Source organism: Drosophila erecta, unplaced genomic scaffold (assembly GCF_003286155.1).
Source record: "Drosophila erecta strain 14021-0224.00,06,07 unplaced genomic scaffold, DereRS2 tig00000055-arrow-pilon, whole genome shotgun sequence".
NCBI classification, from domain to species: domain Eukaryota; kingdom Metazoa; phylum Arthropoda; class Insecta; order Diptera; family Drosophilidae; genus Drosophila; species Drosophila erecta.
This window is the reverse complement of record NW_020825200.1, coordinates 1,945,910-1,965,953: the sequence shown is the minus strand read 5'-3', so window position 1 is coordinate 1,965,953 and position 20,044 is coordinate 1,945,910. Positions and strand designations below refer to the sequence as shown.

Sequence of the window (20,044 nt, the reverse complement as noted above, 5' to 3'; positions counted from 1 at the left end):
TCCCTCATATTGATTTCTTGCTCTGTTTTGGCTTCGATTTGAGGTTGAAGGCGGTACAAAGAGCCAAGGAATGGGTGGCAGATGGATTTCTGGGTCAATTGCTTACTGTTTGTTGGTGACACTTTTCGGGGATTCCACTCCAAAAACCACAGGCCTTCAACTTGAAATAGGGTAACCATATGCCACCCTTTTCCCACTTCACACACTTCAAACCAATTACGAACTTGGCCCAAGCGACAAACACTTAATTGGTTTAAAGGCCTTGACACAAAGTTTTCACTGGCAATTTGCGATGGCTGCGCATTTCCATGCAGTCCAACTGACATGCCACGCCCACTTCAATCGAGGACCACAAATTTATTTGTTTTGGCGTGCAGTGAGGGAAAATGTACGAAATTCTGCGGACAAAGCCAAAAATAAATGAACACCCGTTCAGGTCAAAGTGCAGTGCACCCCTTCGTCCTTCGTTTCCCTCCGCCTAACGCCTGATTATCGGAACCCCCTTTTTGTGATAGATGATGCCGCCTGTTTCTGTTCCTGGCAACCTTTTAAAATTCCGCTCACGCAGGATATCAGCTTGGATCCTGGGATCCGTTCCATTGCTCCTGCCCCTGGCTTCGTCCTTCAGCAACGAGCTGCGGTTTCCACGGGCGGAGGGATGGGGCTCAAATCGGGAAAAACGGGCGGGAAAACACTGTGCAGCTGCAATTTGGGGCTTCGGTTCGGCTGACAATGTCAGCACTTTCATTATTGCCCGCATTTTGGACTCAAAGTAGGACAAAGGAAGGAGCTTAGGCAAAAGGGCGGTGGGCAGGGTCGTTCAAGAGCATTATTCCATGCTACTCGCCAAAGTTCCGATGAGGCAGCAATCAAAGCATTTTCCAAGTGTTTTCTGGCATTTTCAGGGATCCGATGAAAGGCACCAAATGGGGAAGAAATCCGAGCCAGCTCAACTGAATTGCCTAAGTTTTTCTCGCTCGACAGGTGAATTAGGAGAAATCCACATCCGGTTGGAAAACCTTTACAATTCAAACTGATTGAGAAACTAGTTCCTGTATTTAATTTTCAACAATTTGATGGCTTTCCCCTTCTCCTGGCCAGCTCAGCGTTCCATTACGCATACGCAGCGTTGACCACACTAGTTTGTCTAACTTGTCTTTTTCAACCGACTGGGGAAATGCTTTTAGACCCGCTTTCAGAATTCCTAATGAGAATTCTCCGAGACAAGTTCCCGAGTTCGGACATGGCTTAGAGGAATGTTTTCCTGCACTTTTCAAACGGTCAAGGTTGCTTTCTGACCTTGAACTTACACATGAAGACACTCAAATGAAAGCCGTGGTGGGAAGCAGCTTCCATTTGCTTTTCTTTTAAGTGAGACCACTTCGCCATTGGAAAATCCCACGACCACCTATTCCCTTCCCTCCTACTTGACTTAGTTTCCATTTCGACATTTCCTTTGGCCTACAAATGCAAATGGAAACACTCGGATAAAGTGAAAAATTCTTCTGTTATGCCAGCCACCTTAAGCCGCTGTTTCGCCAGGCAAATAAAGATTTTCCCATCTCTTCGTGGCTTTCCTGACCCCAATGCATCACTAGTTGAGGTCCTCCTCGAAGCTTAAATGGAGATGAGCACCTGCCTTCCTCCTCATCTGGGGTCACATCAATTTGAATGTTTCGCCTTGTTTGAGATGCTAATGCTGCGGAGAACACGAATATCTCAGTTGGCGGGGAAGCGGAATAGAGAGCTTAGCCGGCGGGGAAAGAGGGAAAGTCAAGTTGCAGCCACGGGAGTCACGTCCTCTGTTCTCCATCCTCCACTGTCGATTGTGCGACAGTTGAACACTCGAAATGGGTCGAAGGTGTTGCATGATTTATGGATGGATGAAGATGCAGGGAGATGCACTTGCTGTTTATGTTCCAGGTGGTTAATATCCGGGATGGGAAACATCTCGAACAATAGGAACTGGGAACTGGGAAGAGGGAAAGCATCTGCATATAGAAGACATCCGTACCCCCTCTTTCCCTTTCTCCAGTTCCACGATCCTCCAGTGAACCACTTCCCGCAACTCCGGGCTATAGAATCCAGGGATGCGCGATAGAGACATCTGCCACTTCACCCGATTCATTCCCACATTGTGAACACATTCAGTGAACGCCCATTGAGGCATGCATAAAATATGTTACAAGGCAACCGACCATGCCCACTCCACTGAAAGGGGCGGTGGATTCCGGGAGATGGCAGCCTGCCATCGATAAATTCGTTAAAATCTTCGCTTCATTCAATTAAAAGGGAAACAAAATAAACGGAAAACACGTCACCAGAAATGAAGGAAATTTAAGAGGGAAAGAGTGAGGATATGCAAAGTGAGATGTCATCCGTGCGGGAAATCAGAAAGGATATTTCTGAATCGATCTGGACTGACGTAATGAAGAAATAAAGTCTCGATTTACTCGGGGTGAAAGGATAATGTGGTCAGAACCAGTTCGTCCTTGGAGTAAGGATCCCTTTTCATTTCTTTGGGCTGAATCGTAATTGAAAGCTGTTTAATAAGAAGCTTTAAACTTATTGGTGGTGAAACAATGGCTGCACCGTTTTCAGCTTGAGTTTTTTTCACTTTTGTAAATCTGATCAAGTGAAAGGTAATTTCAGTTTCTTAACGCAGTCAAATGGTTACCAAAATAAAGGTAGCCAGTTTCCTGCTTGTTTTAATACTTCGACTGAGTAGATGGAATTCCACATTTGGGCTCAGCTTCCAGTTGCTAATGTATGAAGAGGTCCTCATTAGTTTTGTATGACTACGCAAATGAGGGAAACTCAGAAGGGAGCTGTGCTGCGAATTCGGGTTGGCAAGTCATGTGAGCTAATGATAAACACTCTCGTTAAGGATGTGTGGAGAGGGAGGAGGAAAGGAACTAAGCCAAAGCGGAAGCTCAGATAACGGACAACGAAACCAGGATGTGGGAATGGTAGCGGAAATGGGAAATGGATGCAAAGGACTTCATTTTCATTTGTTCACTGAATAAGTGCGCACTTTAATTGAAAATACAAATGCACTTTCTTCGACCGCAGAATAACGAATGAAGAAAAATCAGTTGCAGCGAATGTTATGACAGAGTTGAAATGAAATTAAAGTCAAGAGCTGTGCACTTTGGGACAATCCAGTCTGCTAATGAGGCACTGAAATGTCAAAGAAAATGAAATGCGAATCGCTGAAAATTTAAACAAAGCTAACGATGGAAATCAGAACACTCAAATGTTGCGCTCCATTGGTTTATAAATAAGCTGTCAATTAAGAATATGATATTTCTTCAAGGGAATTTAAAGTGGTGAAAACTCTGCCCAGAAAAAGCACTTCGAGCTCTGCCAAATGAGGCGACGGAAAATGGGGGAAAAGGTCGGAAAAGCAAGCAAAGCAAATGCAAAGAACATGGAAAACTGCCGCAATTTGTTGCAAAAACAAAGAAAGTTTCGCTTGTCGAAAAGGAAATGCAACAAAGTAAAGGATGGGAAATGCGGCAGGGGAGATATTTAAATCCTTTCCCTCTGAGTTTTCTCTTCCTGAGCAGAAACTGCAATCAGCCACTCCCACAATTCTCGCTCCGCCCATTTTGATGGCGCTTGATAAGAGCCCACAGAGAAATAGAAAAAAATTGGAAAATGAAGAGGGAAAAGTTCATGTTTTTCCCTGTCAACTCTTCTTTAGTTCTGTTGAAGAAAGAAAGGGCAAAATTTGGTCGATGAAACGGGTTACAAGTGGAGGAAGCCACGAAGGACCGAGGACACTTGAGCTTGCATTTGTGTTGTTTACAACTGGTGAGTGACTTTTATTGCCTCCCATTCGGATTTGCATTTTCAGAGCAACTGCAAGGCCCCTAATTGAAAGTAGGGCGAATCGGGAACAAAAATCATGGATTATGGATGTAAGGACTGAAAACGGGCTAAGAAGAAGCCTAAGGATCGATTCATTGGCAACTTCCAGTTCAGAAATTCTTCATGAAAGTCCTTTCCCATGTGCAGGGACTCTCCATTGCGTTTCTTTTCCACAGCCTCATTTTCATTCTCGCCGCATTGGAACTCTGAATGTGCGAGCATAAAACTAAGTGCTTCTTTTCAGGATCTCTCCCTGCTCCTTTCTTATATCGCATATCCCCATAACTTACATCCCGTGCCTTCCTGAATCCTTTCATTTCGTATTTAGCCAGAGGGAAACGCAACAGAAAGGAAAATGCGGCTAGACAAGAGCTTGAAAGCAAGAAAAGGACCACAGCTGGGAAGAGAAAGAGAGGGTAGACCACTGATGGAAAGAGAGGGGAATGGGGGGGACAGCAGTCAGCATTTGCTGACTTAGCTGCAATTATGGCAGATATTTTTATGAACTTGATGTCAGCACATACTCACACTGAGACACATCCTCCGACACATGACACACTCGCACACACACACTCACACACAAAGGACATTACGACTCCTGAAAGGAGGAAAGCAGCGAGAAAAAGGCCAAACGGTGCATGGAAAATGAAGATGAAAACGCCAGTTGGAAAATCATCCGCAGAAGTTTATGAAGTTGTTGCTCAGTACTCCACAGATAAGATTTGTTATTGTGCTACTCACCATTAAAAACCATTTAGAGTTTTATATAACGTAGTGTTTTTTCTATTTACCTTTTACTTCCTGGCTGCTTTAAAAATGCGGTATCAAAATTAATTTCACTCTGCTCTTCAATGGCACTTGCAACTGAAAAACGTGTCCATGGTGAAAAACCGCACACATTTCCGCAGGAGCGCAACAAACAGCAGAAGTTAATAGTTCAAATATTCTCAGAGCACACATGCAACGCCCTTTGACCTCCGCTCCCCACTCCCCTCGGCAGTCCATTGCTGAAACAATGGAAGTAGGCGCCACAAGATCAGGACTCTGTTTTCCCCAAAAACGCACTGCCAAATAATTTACGGCACATTTTCATTGTTAATTTTTATAGAGGGAACTAAGGGAAAATGGAAACTCTACTGCTTTATTGCAGCTTATTTCGAGGCTCGATAGGAATCATCAACAATTCATTTCCAGTTTCATTGCCTTCCCATTTCGCGAATTTTATTCCTTTTAAAGAGGATTTTTCCTGCGGGAAGAACGATGAAATTCCCGCCGTAAAATTAAATTTCTCGCAATTAATTCCGATTCCCCTCCGCTTGCGGAAAACTTCGCTGGAATTTTTATCGCTGACCCGGAATGACCTTCGCATCGATTTCATCGCCTCCCACTTCCCAGTCTCCCCTGTTTTATTTTCTTTTAATTTATTTATCTTTGTTGAAGATGTTCCTTGAAGTTGATTTTATGCTCAAGCTGGCTTTTCTCATTTCGGTCCCCTTTCCTGTCGCCTTTTAATTGTGTTTAAATTATTGGGGAGAGTGGCCGAGGAGCTTCGATTTCTGTTTATCTTTAGCAATTCCCACAAGAATTGGATCGAAATTTTCTTTGAAATTTATTGCTCCGGAAATTAAAGAAAGTTTACGAAGGAAAATAGCTCTGGGACTCTTAGTTCATCTGAATATGCTAGGATGTGTAACCTAAAAAGGGATTACGTTTGGTTCCTAGAATTTTGAAATGATTTTGAACTTAGGGGTTGAAATAGACCCAATTGTGTATGATTAATGGCCATAAATATTTATAGTCCATTTATTGACCTATCGAAAGAACTTCGTTTCTCTTCAGCCCAAATATCATAAGATATTAAAACTTTTCAGCAGAACAACAGCCTACACTTCTCCCGTAGTAGGATTTTCTATTTAGTCGCTTTGTTTTTATTTCACATTTTTATCACGGGCACATTGAAAATTTACGAGTTTACACAGCGCATAAATTCTGCGCCGTTTGCCAATTTTTATTATCTGCAAAATACTTTATGCGCATCTGACACGGGAATAGGGAGCATCTAATGGATACATGAAGCCAAATTGAGACACTTTGCATAGACCAAAGCAATCATCATCCCCTCGAACGGAGTCGGGAAACTCGGTAGGGAAAAGCTCGGAAAATGAGCCAAGAAATAATGATAAAAGGTGAAAAATGCACTTTGCGGAAAGGAAAAACAGAAAATGCTAAGCGTAACTTATTATGAAGGAGCAAAGGAAAAGGGGAACGGGATAAGAAAACTTTCTGCGGAGCTTCAGCTGCATGTGTTGCATACTTTGTGGGGCTCCAAAGAAAGCATGAAAAATGGGCAAGGGGAAAACTAATTTTTAATGCCTCCCATAGGGAAGGAAAAATAGGAAAAGTTTCTTCCTCCGATTGCGACGCAAAATGTTGTCACTTTGTATCCTGGCAGCAGGGATCATCAATCGCCGCTCTCTTTTCTGAGTCGCCAACGGATTCATCAGAAAAATGTAAGAAATAGGAGTAGTAAACCAAACTTCTTCTTGTTTGCCAATAAATTTTCAATTTCCGCCTGAAATTTGCAATTTATTTCGCTGCAGCAAAGCTAATTTCCCGCTCTCCCAACCCTTCGCTCCTTTGTAAGTCACTTTCAGGGAGTTTTCCCAGGTGGATGGTAGTTTTCCCTGCAGTTTTCCACACAAGCTCAGCAGAGTTTATCGAAAGACATAAATACATCGGAAAATTGCATTGTCTGCTCCCAGGATTGCACTTTATTAGATAAGCAAAATAAGGTAAGCATCTGCCGCATTCCTCGGCGATCCTTTGACAAGTAAACAACTGCAAAAGTTCGCCCTCCATTTTCCACACATAAATCCCGGCATTTTTCTCAATGGTGCTGTCAGCAATTTGATTTGATTTGCCAACTCTGCGAAAATATTTCATAAATATTTGCCCGGCATTTTCCCGATTTTTTAGCACTTTTTCTGGGGTTTCCTTCTTATCGGCGAGCGAACATTTGCAACTGGGAAAATATTTTTCACTCTTTCCGTTTGTTTTTCCCTTGCTACTTTGTAGTGCAAATATTTTTGACCGTTTTTGCACTTCATTTGCCTGGGTGGGCGTGGCTGTTTGTTTTTCTTTGATGTGCTAAATTGGTGCAACGACTGCATTCGGATTGGGATTTGATCGCCTTGAAATCGTAAAAGGTAACTAGGATTATGGGGAAAATGGGGATGGAAGGCCCTTAGTTTGCATTCCTAACTCTCGAAACAGAGATTTTTATTTGCAGGCCCCTTTGGGACAATATCCATTTGCTTTTAACGAGTTGCGAGCAAAGTTTTCCCGCAGGCAGCGCGAATCCTTTTCCAAGTGAAACATTAAACTTTGCCCCATCAGAAAATAAGGATAACAACAGGGTGGCAAAGGATGTCAGCTGAAAGGCAGCCAGGATAATTGCCAAGGAGACATGCCGGCAATAAGAGAAAACAATTTCAATAATCCAAAGGAAGAGGTTAAAGGCGCGACACTTTCATGTTTCCACTTTTTAGAGGCATTGAAAATAAATGCATGTAGACAAAAGATTGTTTGGTATATTTAAAATATCAAGGAACATTGTAAATCTGGAATCACATAGCTAATTTTTATCAAATCCCAAATGGTAAGCCGGAATGTAAGAATAGAAGCACAAATCTTGTTTAAATTGGTCCTTCCCCCTTTTCAGACACTTCTAATGTAATTTGTCTAATTAACTCATTCCGGGCCCATTCTTTAACACCCACATTTCCATACCTTTTTTTAAACCTTCTTCGGAAGATTTCTCTTGGCTTCGTTTGACGTTGGTAGGGAAATCCTTTACAGCCTCTAATTATGTCGTTTGAGACAAAATGTGACTTGCGTGGCCTAATTGCGAAGGACTGCCTAGAAGGCGGCTCACGTGGCGTATACGCAACGTCTGATAACTTTTCCCGCTTTGCCTCTAACGTGTTGAATTTTGGCGCCTCAGTTCTAATGCAATTACGCACGTTTTTGGGAAAGTGTGTTAAGCGCTGGTGAGGCCTTGAAAAAGAAAAGCGTTGGCGCTTAAATTACGCGTTTAATCAGCACTTACGAAAGGCAAGGAAACTCTATATGAAGAAGTAGGGTACAATTGAGAGGGGGATCACCCACATTCTGTGGTTTATTAAAGCTTCCAAAGAAGGGAAGAGCTCCACTCAGGGAAAACGACAATCCACAATTGCACACCGTTTTGCGTTTAATTAAGCTCAAACTGCAAATGGGTAAAGTCACTTTCTCCTACAAGAGAGAATGAACTCGCTTAGCAATGCAAATTGGATGAGCCCTGGTCCCTGTTTGTTCCCTCATTGTTTGCTGTGGTCAGCAATTAAAAATTCAAACTATTGTGTCGAGCACTGCCTTCCTAATTCTAATTGCAAACTGTGTAGCGAATGTCCCCAAAGGACCCACAAAGGACACCCCGAGGATGCGGCTCAGCTGCTCTCAATTGTTATGAAAATGTGGTTTGATTATAGAATGAATCTGCTTAGCAATTTACAAGGCAAAGCTTCTGCTTTCTGGGAAAGTGCTTTAGAATTAATTGAAATCCGTTGGGACAAGGATTTGCTATTAGCCTTGATCTTCCCTTTGGGTGACTCACGGCTTTGTGAAAGAAGTGTCAAAGCTGCAATGGCACTCCGCCAAAAACAGACTTTGAAAGGTGCCAGAAAAATACCACTAATGAAAAGCGAAAAGAGTGGAACTTCCAGGTGACAGCTGCTATAAGTTTGGCAGCTAACATAACTTCCTAAAAGAGGGGAGTTGCAAAAGCGTTAACTTTGCAACAGTGTCAAAAACTGCAGGCGCATCGGGAAACAACTTTAAACCATTTGAAAGTTTGTAGCGGCCACTGGGGACGGGGTAAAATGAAAACTGAAATATCTGGAGAGAAAATTGCCAACACTTCGATGAAGGAATTCAGTTACTGAGTGCAATTGAGCCTTATTAATCGGAGGTTCAAGCATTTTGGGTTCAAGGACTCGAGCGCCTGACTGGACACCTACAAATATTCCCCACAATCGGACACTCCTCTCGGTCTCATCGCTCATATTTCAGCAGCTCATCGGGGCATAAACATGTCGTCCGCCACACTAATTGAATGAAATTTCATTTTCACAACTTCGGAAAATCTCCAGTGCAGGAAGGAAGGCCCCTTGAGGGGATTTCACGCAACAAAGGCTCAAAGACTCCTACTCCTCTTCATCTCCAAGAGAGCTCTTCAGATGTGAAGTGAAATATGCCGGCATATTATCGCACTCGAAGCTCCTCACCGATTTCAGATGAATTGCAATGAGTGGCTCTTCTCCAGGTTGTTTTCAGGTTTCCTTCCGGCTGCTCCAAATTATTTTTTACGACCCTGCCCTCAGAAATGACCCGACAAAGTGGGAAGCATTGGGGGCGGAAAACTTTAACCAGTGTCCATCCCATTAATTAAATGATTTAATCGCAGCAAATGTTGCTCGCATCATGAGCACAAACAACTTGTTTGGCCTATAAAGCGATGGTATGCAGGGCAACTACACTGAGATTAATTAGATCAAGCAAGCTGAGTGAGACATTTTCTGAAATGGCATGCAATGAAATGGTAAAAGTGTAGCCCGAAGTTCCATGGAACATGTACCTAAAAAGATTCCATTATGCAAGTTTAATGAAATGTTAAAACTTTTATTGATTCCATTGATTTCTGCCAGTGCGGAGAGGTGAAATGTTTGCTGGTCTGGACAAGTAATCCCTTCATCGGCATTTCCCTCACCAAGTCCGGAAACCATTTGTATAGGCAACCAACCTTATCGCAGCTGGCACTCGTCGGTGGATGCCACTCGTGACCATTCGAGGCTGACTCTCCGGGCGGAATGTTCCGGCCCAGTGGCAGTGGCAGTGGCTTCCGCCAGAAGTGGACTGGCCTCACGTTGAAGGGTGCTCTGTACGGATCATGGATCCTGGGCGTGTTTCCCTTCACCTACGACAGCTGGACAAGGACCTTGCGTCGTTCCAAGTGGTTAATTGCGTATGGCTGTGTCCTGAATGCGGCATTCATTCTGCTGGTCGCTACCAATGACACGGAGAGCGAAAGTCCGCTGCGAATGGAGCTGTTCCACAGGAACGCACTGGCCGAGCAGATCAATGGCATTCACGACATTCAAGGCCTTTCAATGGTGTCAATAATGCTGTTGAGAAGTTTCTGGAAGAGCGGCGATATCGAGAGGACCTTCAACGAACTGGAGGACCTGCAGCACCGCCACTTTCGTGATTATTCTTTGGAGGAGTGCTGCAGCTTCGACAGGTTCGTCCTGTACAAAGGATCCTTTCTTGTGCTGGAAATAATATCCATGCTGGCCTTGGAACTGGGCATGTCACCGAATTTCAGTGCACAGTTCTTCATTGGACTCGGCAGTTTGTGTTTGATGATGCTGGCAGTTCTTCTGGGGGCCTCACATTTTCACCTGGCCGTGGTCTTTGTCTACCGATACGTGTGGATTGTAAATAGGGAGCTCCTGAAACTAGTTAACAAACTGGCGAATGGGAAAACTGTTGAGTCTGAAAGGGTGGACTTTCTGCTCAATCTGTACCGTCGCCTGCTGGATCTCAGCCATCGTCTGGCATCCATCTATGATTATCAAATGGTCATGGTGATGGCCAGCTTTCTGATCGCCAACGTTCTGGGAATCTACTTCTTCATAATCTACTCCATTAGTCTGAACAAAAACCTGGACATTAAAATGTTGGTCTTCGTTCAAGCGCTGATCATCAACATGTTGGATTTTTGGCTAAACATCGAGATTTGTGAGCTGGCAGAAAGAACTGGTAGGCAAACTTCCACCATCCTTAAGTTGTTCAATGATATTGAATGTGTAGATGAGAAACTGGGGAGAAGTGTAAGTTGAACTCTATAGCATTATTCCGAATTTGAATCCACATTTCTTAAGCTAGATCACGGACTTTGCATTATTCTGCAGCCATCGCCGACTGAGATTCCATCATTGCGGCTTGTTTTACGTGAACTACGAGACGGGCTTTCGCATGGCCATCACCAGCTTCCTGTACCTGCTGTTCCTCATCCAGTTCGATTTTTGGAACCTGTGACGATAGCCCATTAAAAGCGCCCGTGGAAGAGTCCTCTAATTGGTTCGCACTTCCTTGTGTCGTCTGGAGTTGAGGGTCCTTGAAAGCACGCGGGGAGCACGCGGGACTAACAAGTGACAGCTCAAGAAGTCAGGGGATTTTCAAAAGGGTGGCAGGACAAGTGGGATGTGTACCCGAGCTTACACGGAGCCGTGTCTAAGTGAAAGCCCTTTTGACTTTTAGGCCGAGAGAACGGGAACACGGCCGCAGGACATCAGCAGGAAAACGAAGCAATGAAAGGAGATTTATTTCCCTTCCTCCAAAAAAAGGCGGCCATTCTAAAGCCAAAAGGAGAATATGCACAAGTCGAAAGGATTCGGGGAAAAAGAGTGGCTGTGAAAAGCAGCGCAATTAAGGCCAACAAATGAACGAGTTTTCAGCTCTCTGTACGAGTATATTCTTTTTTTCGACTGGCTAAGAATGCAGCTGGATTTTCCGGCGAACAATGGCTGCGGAGAAAACACAGAAAAGCTGAAAGCAGTAGTTTTGGCGCATTTTCTTTGTTCGACTCTTGTGCGATGCATAGTGTGTGCTCTGCTAATTTCCCTGACTGCGATTTTCCAGCTGTTTCCACACTTTCCTCGCTGCCTGCTTGTTTTTCCTGATTTATTGTGCTCCGGGCTTTGCTTTTGTTGCGGATTTCCATTCAAACAAACGCATGTTGTGTAGTTCTAGGAGTTTATTGTATACATGCTGCAGGGATACCTCTATTAAATCAATTAATTAGCAATGCCACAGCACCAGCTCTATTATTTGAAATATCTTGGAATAAAAAATGCCTTAAATTTGATACCACATTCCCATGCTTTAAAGTCTTCATCCCTTCTGGATTGAAATCAAATCCCTCTGGAAGGCATCAATTAAACTGCTGAGTGCAGGGATAAAATCCTGTTAAAAATCAACACTCGAGGCTGCGGATAATCTGACCCTTAGCCACTTATTGTCAGAGGCCAACCGCTGTCAAGGCCAGGCCAGGACCACCTCCAGGACCACCTCCAGGACCACCCTTCTAATGCCAAGAATCACCGCCATTAGCCTCGATTAAAAGGCCAGAGAAGAAGAACAATGCTGAAGGGGACATCAGCAACATCGGCAGTAAAAACAACTAGAAAGGACGCGTCGCTCACAGCAAAAGTGCGTAAATTGATTTTTATTATCCTGAGTCCTGCGCTCCCTATCCACTTACAGACTGCTGTAGCCATCCAACTTGGCTCAGCAAAAAGTTTCGGGTCGCACTTCCTCCCTTTCGCTGTGGCCAATATATTTGATTTATTGGCTTTATCCGGATTGCGCGCAAATTGTTCATTGCTTTGTTTACACCATAAAAATCCTGATGGACACATTAGTTCGCCGAAATGCGCCATCGCATGCTCATGAGGCAGACTCGTAAATTCCGTCGATAATTTCCGCTATCATTCTGTTTTTGTCTGGCGGAATATTTATTGGTGCAGCCATTATTTTATGGCAATATAAAAGTCAGCCGGGGAAGGGGTCATATATTTTATTAGGCACCTACATTAAATCACATGTAATAGCTTTCCAATTATCCAAATGACTTAGTACGGAAAGGTCGGCGTTTCTTTTCCAAATCAGGTAAAAATGTGTTCAGCCTTTCACACTTTCCTGACAGCAAGTTCACCTCAATTTATAATTTGTCCAGCAAATTAATTAAAATTTGCCGCCAGGCATTCTACAAAATCGGGCTGACTGTCCATTTATTGTAATTAGGGACGAAGCAGACGAAACTTTTTCGTTTTCTCTCAGTTAAAGGACGTTCAATGACCCAAAAGGATTGCCAAAGGCTGAATACGAAGGGTCAAAGTTTATCAGCAAATTTTTAATTTAAATTTATATGTTTTCCAGCAGCCGCAAATTGGGGAATGTTTCTGATGGACTGAGGAGCGAGTCAGTTGCACAGACTTTCAACTTCAAGGGAAGCAGTTAATGAAAGGCACACCCTTTCCAAAGCCCTTTCCTAATTTCGCTAAATTTGCACCATTTGTTCCATTGATTCGAGCCGACTGCCTTAATTAGTTTGCCAATGCGTTATAATTTGGGCTGGAGGCCCTCAATTTATATAAGCCGATCGGAGCGGAGGGAAGGAGCTTCCACCGAAAGTTTGGCTCAGAAAAGTTTGAGGATTAAATAATTGCCAATTTGCTGCAAGTTGCTGGCAGTTTAAACAACAATTCAACGAAGAGCAAAGCCGATTTGTGTCCCCAGCTAAAACGGAACTATCTGAAGGATGAAAAGGCGCGATGGAAGAAGCCAAGAAGAGCCGGGCAATTAGTGGAAAGTCTGGCTAAATATTTCAGCCATATTCTTTTGGCAACACTTTGCACTTGCACTTGGCTAAGAAACAACTTGAGATTTATTTCTTAAACACTATCTCTATTGCTAAACGAATATTTAAGCTTGAAACTTTTGTTGCGTTCATTCAATTGGTAGTGTCGACCATAAAAACCAATATCATAAACAAGATGAGCGCATAATGAAGAGTGAAATGAGGGGCAGATAGCCGAACTTATAACTATAAAGGAAACCCATTTCGGGCCTATTTCTGCTGACAGTGCGAATCATCATAAAGCGAGACAATTTTTATGAATTCTTGGCTCCGTGAAAATGGTGAAAATGTGCTTCACTCAGCAGGGCGATAACCAGATGCTGTCATTTTAATAAAAATATATTGAAAGCTGGCACAAATCGAGATGAGCGAATCGAATTATCCGTAAGCGTTGACGAGTCGCACCAATAGCAAGAATGTTGACCTAATGTTGACTTCACTGCTGGCATTTTATTGTGTAAACAAAGGATCCCAGGGATCCGGGGAATGCCACGTGGCCCAAACAATTGGCGGATGTCCTGGGCCAGGGCAATAAATCAAATGCTTGTGTACACTCGAGTTTATATTTGTTTGCCCGCCGTGCTGGATGGGCAGGAAATTTGCAGAAACTCGAGAACTGAGAACAGAGAACGGAGGATTTCGTGCGGCAGGAGGGGAATCCCCTGCACAGGATAATAAAAATCAATTTACGCGATTGTGTCGAGTGTGGCTGCTGGGCCCTGTTATCGCAGCTGGCTTTGTGCTCTCGATAATCGAAGATAATGGGGCTCTCCCTCGACGAGGGGCCCAAAAAGGACCGAAGGACTGTGGCTGACAGCCAAGGATGTTGGGGATGCCAAGGACGAAGGGCCATTGTCTGACTTTTTTTGTGCGCCCCACATTGTTGGCCTAATTGTTGCCTGTCAGTTGTAGTTTTCTGGCCTAAATGTTGCCAATGTCCAGCAGAACACACCGTGTATAGAAATATTGGCATAAATCAAGCGCAGGTGATTGCATTGTGATTGATTGTTTACAAATACCAAATACCTACAAATGTCTTAACGTAACCTGGTTTCTAATATTTTCCTAATTAAATTCTAAAGACAATAGGGTTCGTAATAATCCTCCTATTTAATATGTTTATTTCTTGTGTGAACAAAAGCCAGAGCGCTCTTAAAACGACTCATGTAGGTTAGTTCCATTGTTTTTGCAGAGTATTAAAAAGGGGAATTCCATGCACAGCTGGCTGCAAAGCAGTAAACTCATTTATTTGCTGGCCTTAATTGCACTCTTTTTACAGCCACTCCATTCTTTCAGACGCTTTTGGCTCTTCCGTTTTTGAGAGCTTAACTTCTGGCTTTTTGCATAGTCTCGTTTAAGGAGTAGGAATTCCAAAGGTGTTTGGCTTTTGCAGCTGTAGCTTTGCCTGCGGCCCTGTTCCAAATTCCCATCCTTTGCCCAACTGCAAGTCACTCACTTCATTCACTCGACGACAACCGCTTGTAGGGGTAGTGATTCAGCTTTTATTGCCATGATGTCACATGCTTAATATTGCATCTCATGTCTTTCCGGGAGACTTAGTGGCAGCTCTGAAGGAACTCAACCCTAATTGAAAGCCTGGGGAGTCACAAGTTCATAAAGTCAAACTGGACCAGGTACAGCAAGTACAGAACGCTGGCGACGAACATTTCAAAGCCCATCTCCCGATTTACGTAAAATAATCCGCAGTGAAGGAACTTAAACCTCTGATGGCTGCAGTACAGGGCAAAGTCTGATATCTAAGGGTACAATTTCTATTTAAGCGGTGGTTATAAAGGAAACATCACTTTAACTTACACTTCTCTCAAGATCTTTGTCCATACTCTCAATGTCGTTGAACAGCTTCAATATCATCGAAGTTTGTCTTCCAGTTTTCTGCAACAAATCACAAAGCTGCATGATCAGCCAAAAGTCCATGAAATTGATAGCTAGTGCGAGGGGAAACATAATTAACATTACAAAAAAGGACATCCTGCTCAGGCTGATCCTGTAGACAATCATGTAGAAGCAAACGATGATGTTGGCAGCCAGAAATACTGTCATCATTAGGACCGTCTGGCAGTCGTAGCAATCGGCCAGTCTGCTATATAGATGCACCAGTTGGGTGTACAGTTTCAGGAGAAAGCGAACTCTGGATGAGCTGCCCTTGTGGTTGCCCCTCAAGGAGGAAACCAGGCTCAGGAGTTCCCGGTTTATGAGCCACACAAATCGGTAAATGAAAGCCACCCCAAGATGATAATGAACGGCCAGGAGAAGCGTTCCCAACTTAATTACCGAGACGACCACGACGCTCATTACGTGCAAATTAATATTGGACATTCCAAAGTGCACCATCCAGGGAGCTAATAGTCCCACGATAATCAGAACTCCTTTCTGGACCACATAGCCATCGAAGGCGGGACAGTCCACTGCATCAGAGCAAAAGTACTTGGCTTCCAGCAGCATCAACCCATTGTAGATCTCCTCCAGGTGTTTGCTCCTCCAAAGGGTTCGCAAATACACCGTACAGATGGTCACCACTCCGACTACTCCCATCAGTGAACTAATTTGATGGAGCAGGGAGTTCCTCTGAAAGACATCCAACCTGATTGCATGTTTCTGGTCCTCTGCACTCTGTTTTAGCATCAGGATAAGAGGACAGGAGCTCATGGCTATTCCAAAAAGGATCAACCACTTGGAGCGCCGCAATCTCCTCTGCTTGGAGTCATACTTAAAGGGAAATATTCCCAGCAGCCAGGAGCTGTAAAGGATCGATTTGAGGACAATGTAGGCCAACTTCTGTCGAAAACCACATCGAGGTCGGAACATCGCAGGACGACTGATGAATCAGCCGTCACAATGCCCCAATAAAACGGGCATATAATTCGAAATATTAATTAGTACAGTTCTGAATGAGCAAGATAACGCCAGCCACATTAAGATAAAATTTAAGCAGGAAGTAATTTGTTTAATAGCATCCACAATTCATACTCTTAAGAGTACTTGTTTTCTATGAACAGAAGCTGAAGTTCTAAACTCCATAACTCAACTTATCATAATCGGATTTTAAAGTGGCAAATGTTTCTGCGGCAATTCTCTAAAAATCTGCATTCAAATTTAGAAATTTTGTTTTTTTTGTACATTTTTTTGTAATTTGTTTGATGTTATTCCTGAAAATTAAGAAATGCCCTAAGGCTGAAGTTCTAAACTCGTAGAGTAAAAGGGTATACTAGATTCGTTGAAAAGTATGTAACAGGCAGAAGGAAAAGTTTCCGACCATATAAAGTATATACAATAAAGTAATATATATAAGCAATTATCGAGGAACTGGAGCTATTAGGTTAATCAATCTATATAAGCCCTTTTAGGGTTATCAATGAAGGTGCAAGGGGTTGACCTATCGATTTAGAGGCGTTCATGAGGGGCAACAAAATAAAACTTTGAAAGCATTGAATATCATTCGTTTTTAATAAATTGAAAAGTTAAGCCGACAAGTTCATATAATCAAATTGAACTAAGTATACCAAGTAGAGGAATGTGGTTACGATCATCTTGAAGCCCATTTTGTAGTTTATAGAAAACAGTCCGCACAGTTGAAATCGGAACTTCCGGTGACTGCAAAGCCAAGCAAACTCGTTGACCTGTTAAAAGAATTGATTATAATTACATATAATTTTCACACATAAGAGTATGTACTCACACTTGTTTCTAGCCGATCATCTCTGTGCTCGAGATCGGAAAATATTTTTAGGATAACTGCGGTTTCGTCACCAGCCTTTTCGGTAAGTTCGCATACGACAACGAACAGCCAGAAATCCCAAATGTTTATTAACAGAGAATGCGGGAAGACCACCAAAAAGATGGAAAAGGTACGCATACTGATTCCATAGACAATGAGGAAATAAATGACCACAATGTTGCCAGCTAGCTGAGATGTTATTAATAGGGTCACTTGGTATTGGTAGGCGTTTACCAATTTTTCATAGAGCCCTAGAAGGCGGTTGTATAAGGAAAGAAATATGTGTAATCTGGAGGAGTCTGCCCCAGGATTCAGTTTTAGATAGCTCACTAGGTCCTTCAGTTGCCCGTTTATGAGCCATATATAGCGATAGATTAACAAGACTCCGACATGGTAGTGTATGGTATTCAAGTTGAGGGATACTCCCATCAGGCAGCTCAAGAGTACGAGATAGAAAGGGTACTCATTTCCCGGAATTGCGTAGATGAGCGTGAAGAAAGATATCAACTGGCCCACTTTACTCAAACACTTTTGAATCAGAAAGCAGCTGAAGTTTGGGCAAATTCTCTTATTCACGTCTTTAAAGTCCTGATACTCAAGAGTTAAAAGTTCGTTGCATATTTGCTCAATTTGTCTGCTGCCCCAAAAGTTCATAAAGTGTATCAATATGGCGGAAAGAATGTTTATCAGTGCAATTAATATGTTAATGATTTCCAGCACATAATTTCGCCTAAAAGCTTCTAGTTTCTGTTTCTTAAACTCAAACGCCAATCGAATCAGAATGAATACAAGAAAGTAATTAGCGACTAGGCCGTACAAAATTAGGCAGCGGGATCGCCTCAGTTGGCATATTCTTTTTCCGGAGTCCACGGTGAAGGGAAATAAACCAAATAGCCAGGATCCATAGAGAGTGGCTTTTAGGATCTGTCTTGCCAAATAAGGACGAATTTCGCGGCTTGTTCCAAACATTTCCGACCACGACAGAGAAATAAATTGGTCAAGTCAACTGGTGACACAAAAATGTAAGTAAACACCCGGCAATGTACGGGAACACTATAATAGAAAGCAGTAAACAAAGGGCTGACGGCTTCCCAAGTTAAGCATCAACATAAGCCCTTTTAAAATGATTAATAATTAAATAATTAATGTGATGAACTATCGATTTCAGAGGACTGACTGTAGGTAGTACAAACAAATTAATATGGTAATTATGTGTAGTGGTAAACGGGAGAGGAGTTATTGCTTGCATACTCGATGAATTATAGGACGGTAAGGGTTGTAAGCCAAAGATTGAAGAAAAGTAATGTTAAAAGTCACAGAGAAGTTTTTAAGTATTAAATGTTATCGTTTTTAGTCGTCTTAATATGAAAATTTACAAAACACCTCCTCAATTGGTATTATTGAACATCTGTTTTGAATTTCAAATTCATATAATCAAACTGCACCAAGAAAACTACGTATAAAATGTTGGTGATTATCATGCGGAAGCCCATCTCATAGTTTATATCGAACAATCCGAGATGGCAAATTTTGAGCCTGCGATGGCTGCAGAAAAAGGTGAATTCAGCTACCTAAAAAATGGGTAAATGTGTAAAGAATTAGTTAAGAATCAAAACAAATATCCACCTACTCGTCGCTCCATTTCCTGGTCCATGTTCTCCATGTCATTAAATAGCTTTAGGATCAGGGAGGTCCTTTTGCCCGTACTCTCAGCCAACTCGCAGAAGGCGATTCCCAACCAGAGGTCCCAAAAGTTGATGATCAGCGCTTGGGGAAAGAGCAGGATCATGACGACCAGGGAGAATCTCGTGACGTTGATCCAGCAAATGACCAGCACATGGCCCACAATAATGTTGGCCGAAAACAAGGTGGCCATAAATAATGTTACCTGAATATCGTAAATGGCGGCCAGGCGGGCGTTCAAGTCCAAAAGACGAGAATATAGCCAGAGCAGCAGTTGGACTCGATCAGGATCCACGCTGTCTCCGCTTCTCAGTCGACTGGCCATGTCCAGCAGTTGTCCATTGATTATCCACACATACCGGTATATGTAGATCACTGCCAGGTGAAAGTGCATCACCACCATTTGCACTTCTAGCTGCACAATGTAGATACAGACTGCCTCATGGACAACAATCTTGCTATCCGGTATTGCAAAGTAGATCAACAAAGAGGACGCGATTTCCAGGATTACCACAAGACCCTTTTCGATCACATACCTATTGAATTTGTGGCACTCCAATAGGATGAGCTCACTGAAGTGACGCTTCTCCAGCACCAGTAGCTCATTGAGAATCTCAACTAGTTCGCTGCTCCTCGAAAAGGTTCGCAGATGGGTCATCAGTGTGGTTATCAAACTGATAACCTCTACGAGCTCTTCCACCTGCTTAACCAATGGATTCCGCTCAAAGACCTCCACCTTGACGGAGTTGTGATCATCTGTGGCCGGCATCACGGATAAAACCAGCAGACCTAGGTTCAGCACCAAGCCATATGCCAAAAGCCACTTGGAGCGGTACAGCCGCCTTTTCCTCGAGTCGAAGGTGAAGGGAAATAGTCCCAGGACCCAGGATCCATACAAGGTGGCCTTTATGGTGAAGCGGACCAGGCGCTGGCGAATGCGATGAATGCGTTTCGGTTGTGACATTGTTGAAGTCCGACTCGGAATAATTTGTGACACGGAAATGACCCTTCGGAACGTTATCAACATTAAGTGCTGACGGCTTGATGGGTCAGCCAGATAGGCAAACTAATTATGGGGAACTTTCGCTCAATGAGTTGCGGTGGGTCGACTTTTAGGAAAAACTTCATTACCCGGAATGTAATATTTGTAGAGTTAAGGTGCAGAAGTACTACCTGAAAATCGCTCAATCAAAGATTGGAATATGATTAGAAAAAGAACTTATTAAGAGTGC

The 20,044-nt window shown here is 43.0% G+C and overlaps 4 protein-coding genes across 4 annotated transcripts; 1 reads left to right on the top strand and 3 right to left on the bottom strand.

Moving 5' to 3' along the window:
* Nucleotides 1-9,779: 9,779 nt before the first annotated feature.
* On the top strand, nucleotides 9,780-11,010 carry LOC6541440 (gustatory receptor for bitter taste 22e). The gene is made up of 2 exons (XM_001968288.1): nucleotides 9,780-10,802; nucleotides 10,858-11,010. Exons 1-2 carry the CDS (start codon nucleotides 9,780-9,782, stop codon nucleotides 11,008-11,010), a joined length of 1,176 nt encoding a protein of 391 aa, XP_001968324.1.
* Nucleotides 11,011-14,997: 3,987 nt separating this feature from the next.
* On the bottom strand, nucleotides 14,998-16,219 carry LOC6541161 (putative gustatory receptor 22d). Its single transcript, XM_001968287.1, has 2 exons — nucleotides 15,209-16,219; nucleotides 14,998-15,150 (listed from the first exon to the last, which is right to left on the bottom strand). The coding sequence occupies exons 1-2, from the start codon at nucleotides 16,217-16,219 to the stop codon at nucleotides 14,998-15,000; spliced, it is 1,164 nt and encodes a 387-aa protein (XP_001968323.1).
* Nucleotides 16,220-16,872: 653 nt separating this feature from the next.
* On the bottom strand, nucleotides 16,873-18,098 carry LOC6541669 (putative gustatory receptor 22b). The gene is made up of 2 exons (XM_001968286.1): nucleotides 17,091-18,098; nucleotides 16,873-17,031 (listed from the first exon to the last, which is right to left on the bottom strand). Exons 1-2 carry the CDS (start codon nucleotides 18,096-18,098, stop codon nucleotides 16,873-16,875), a joined length of 1,167 nt encoding a protein of 388 aa, XP_001968322.1.
* A 428-nt stretch (nucleotides 18,099-18,526) lies between these two features.
* On the bottom strand, nucleotides 18,527-19,776 carry LOC6542719 (putative gustatory receptor 22a). The gene is made up of 2 exons (XM_001968285.1): nucleotides 18,760-19,776; nucleotides 18,527-18,700 (listed from the first exon to the last, which is right to left on the bottom strand). Exons 1-2 carry the CDS (start codon nucleotides 19,774-19,776, stop codon nucleotides 18,527-18,529), a joined length of 1,191 nt encoding a protein of 396 aa, XP_001968321.1.
* Between the last annotated feature and the right edge of the window lie 268 nt (nucleotides 19,777-20,044).

Bases quoted from the DNA above. Each gene is read 5' to 3' on its own strand.
- LOC6541440 (XM_001968288.1), top strand. From the start codon at position 9,780: ATGTTCCGGCCCAGTGGCAGTGGCAGTGGCTTCCGCCAGAAGTGGACT. The intron at 10,803-10,857 runs GTAAGTTGAACT...TTCTTAAGCTAG, and splicing joins ATGAGAAACTGGGGAGAAGT to ATCACGGACTTTGCATTATT.
- LOC6541161 (XM_001968287.1), bottom strand. From the start codon at position 16,219: ATGTTCCGACCTCGATGTGGTTTTCGACAGAAGTTGGCCTACATTGTC. The intron at 15,151-15,208 runs GTAAGTTAAAGT...TTGTACCCTTAG, and splicing joins ACAAAGATCTTGAGAGAAGT to ATATCAGACTTTGCCCTGTA.
- LOC6541669 (XM_001968286.1), bottom strand. From the start codon at position 18,098: ATGTTTGGAACAAGCCGCGAAATTCGTCCTTATTTGGCAAGACAGATC. The intron at 17,032-17,090 runs GTGAGTACATAC...TTCTTTTAACAG, and splicing joins ATGATCGGCTAGAAACAAGT to GTCAACGAGTTTGCTTGGCT.
- LOC6542719 (XM_001968285.1), bottom strand. From the start codon at position 19,776: ATGTCACAACCGAAACGCATTCATCGCATTCGCCAGCGCCTGGTCCGC. The intron at 18,701-18,759 runs GTAGGTGGATAT...CCCATTTTTTAG, and splicing joins ACCAGGAAATGGAGCGACGA to GTAGCTGAATTCACCTTTTT.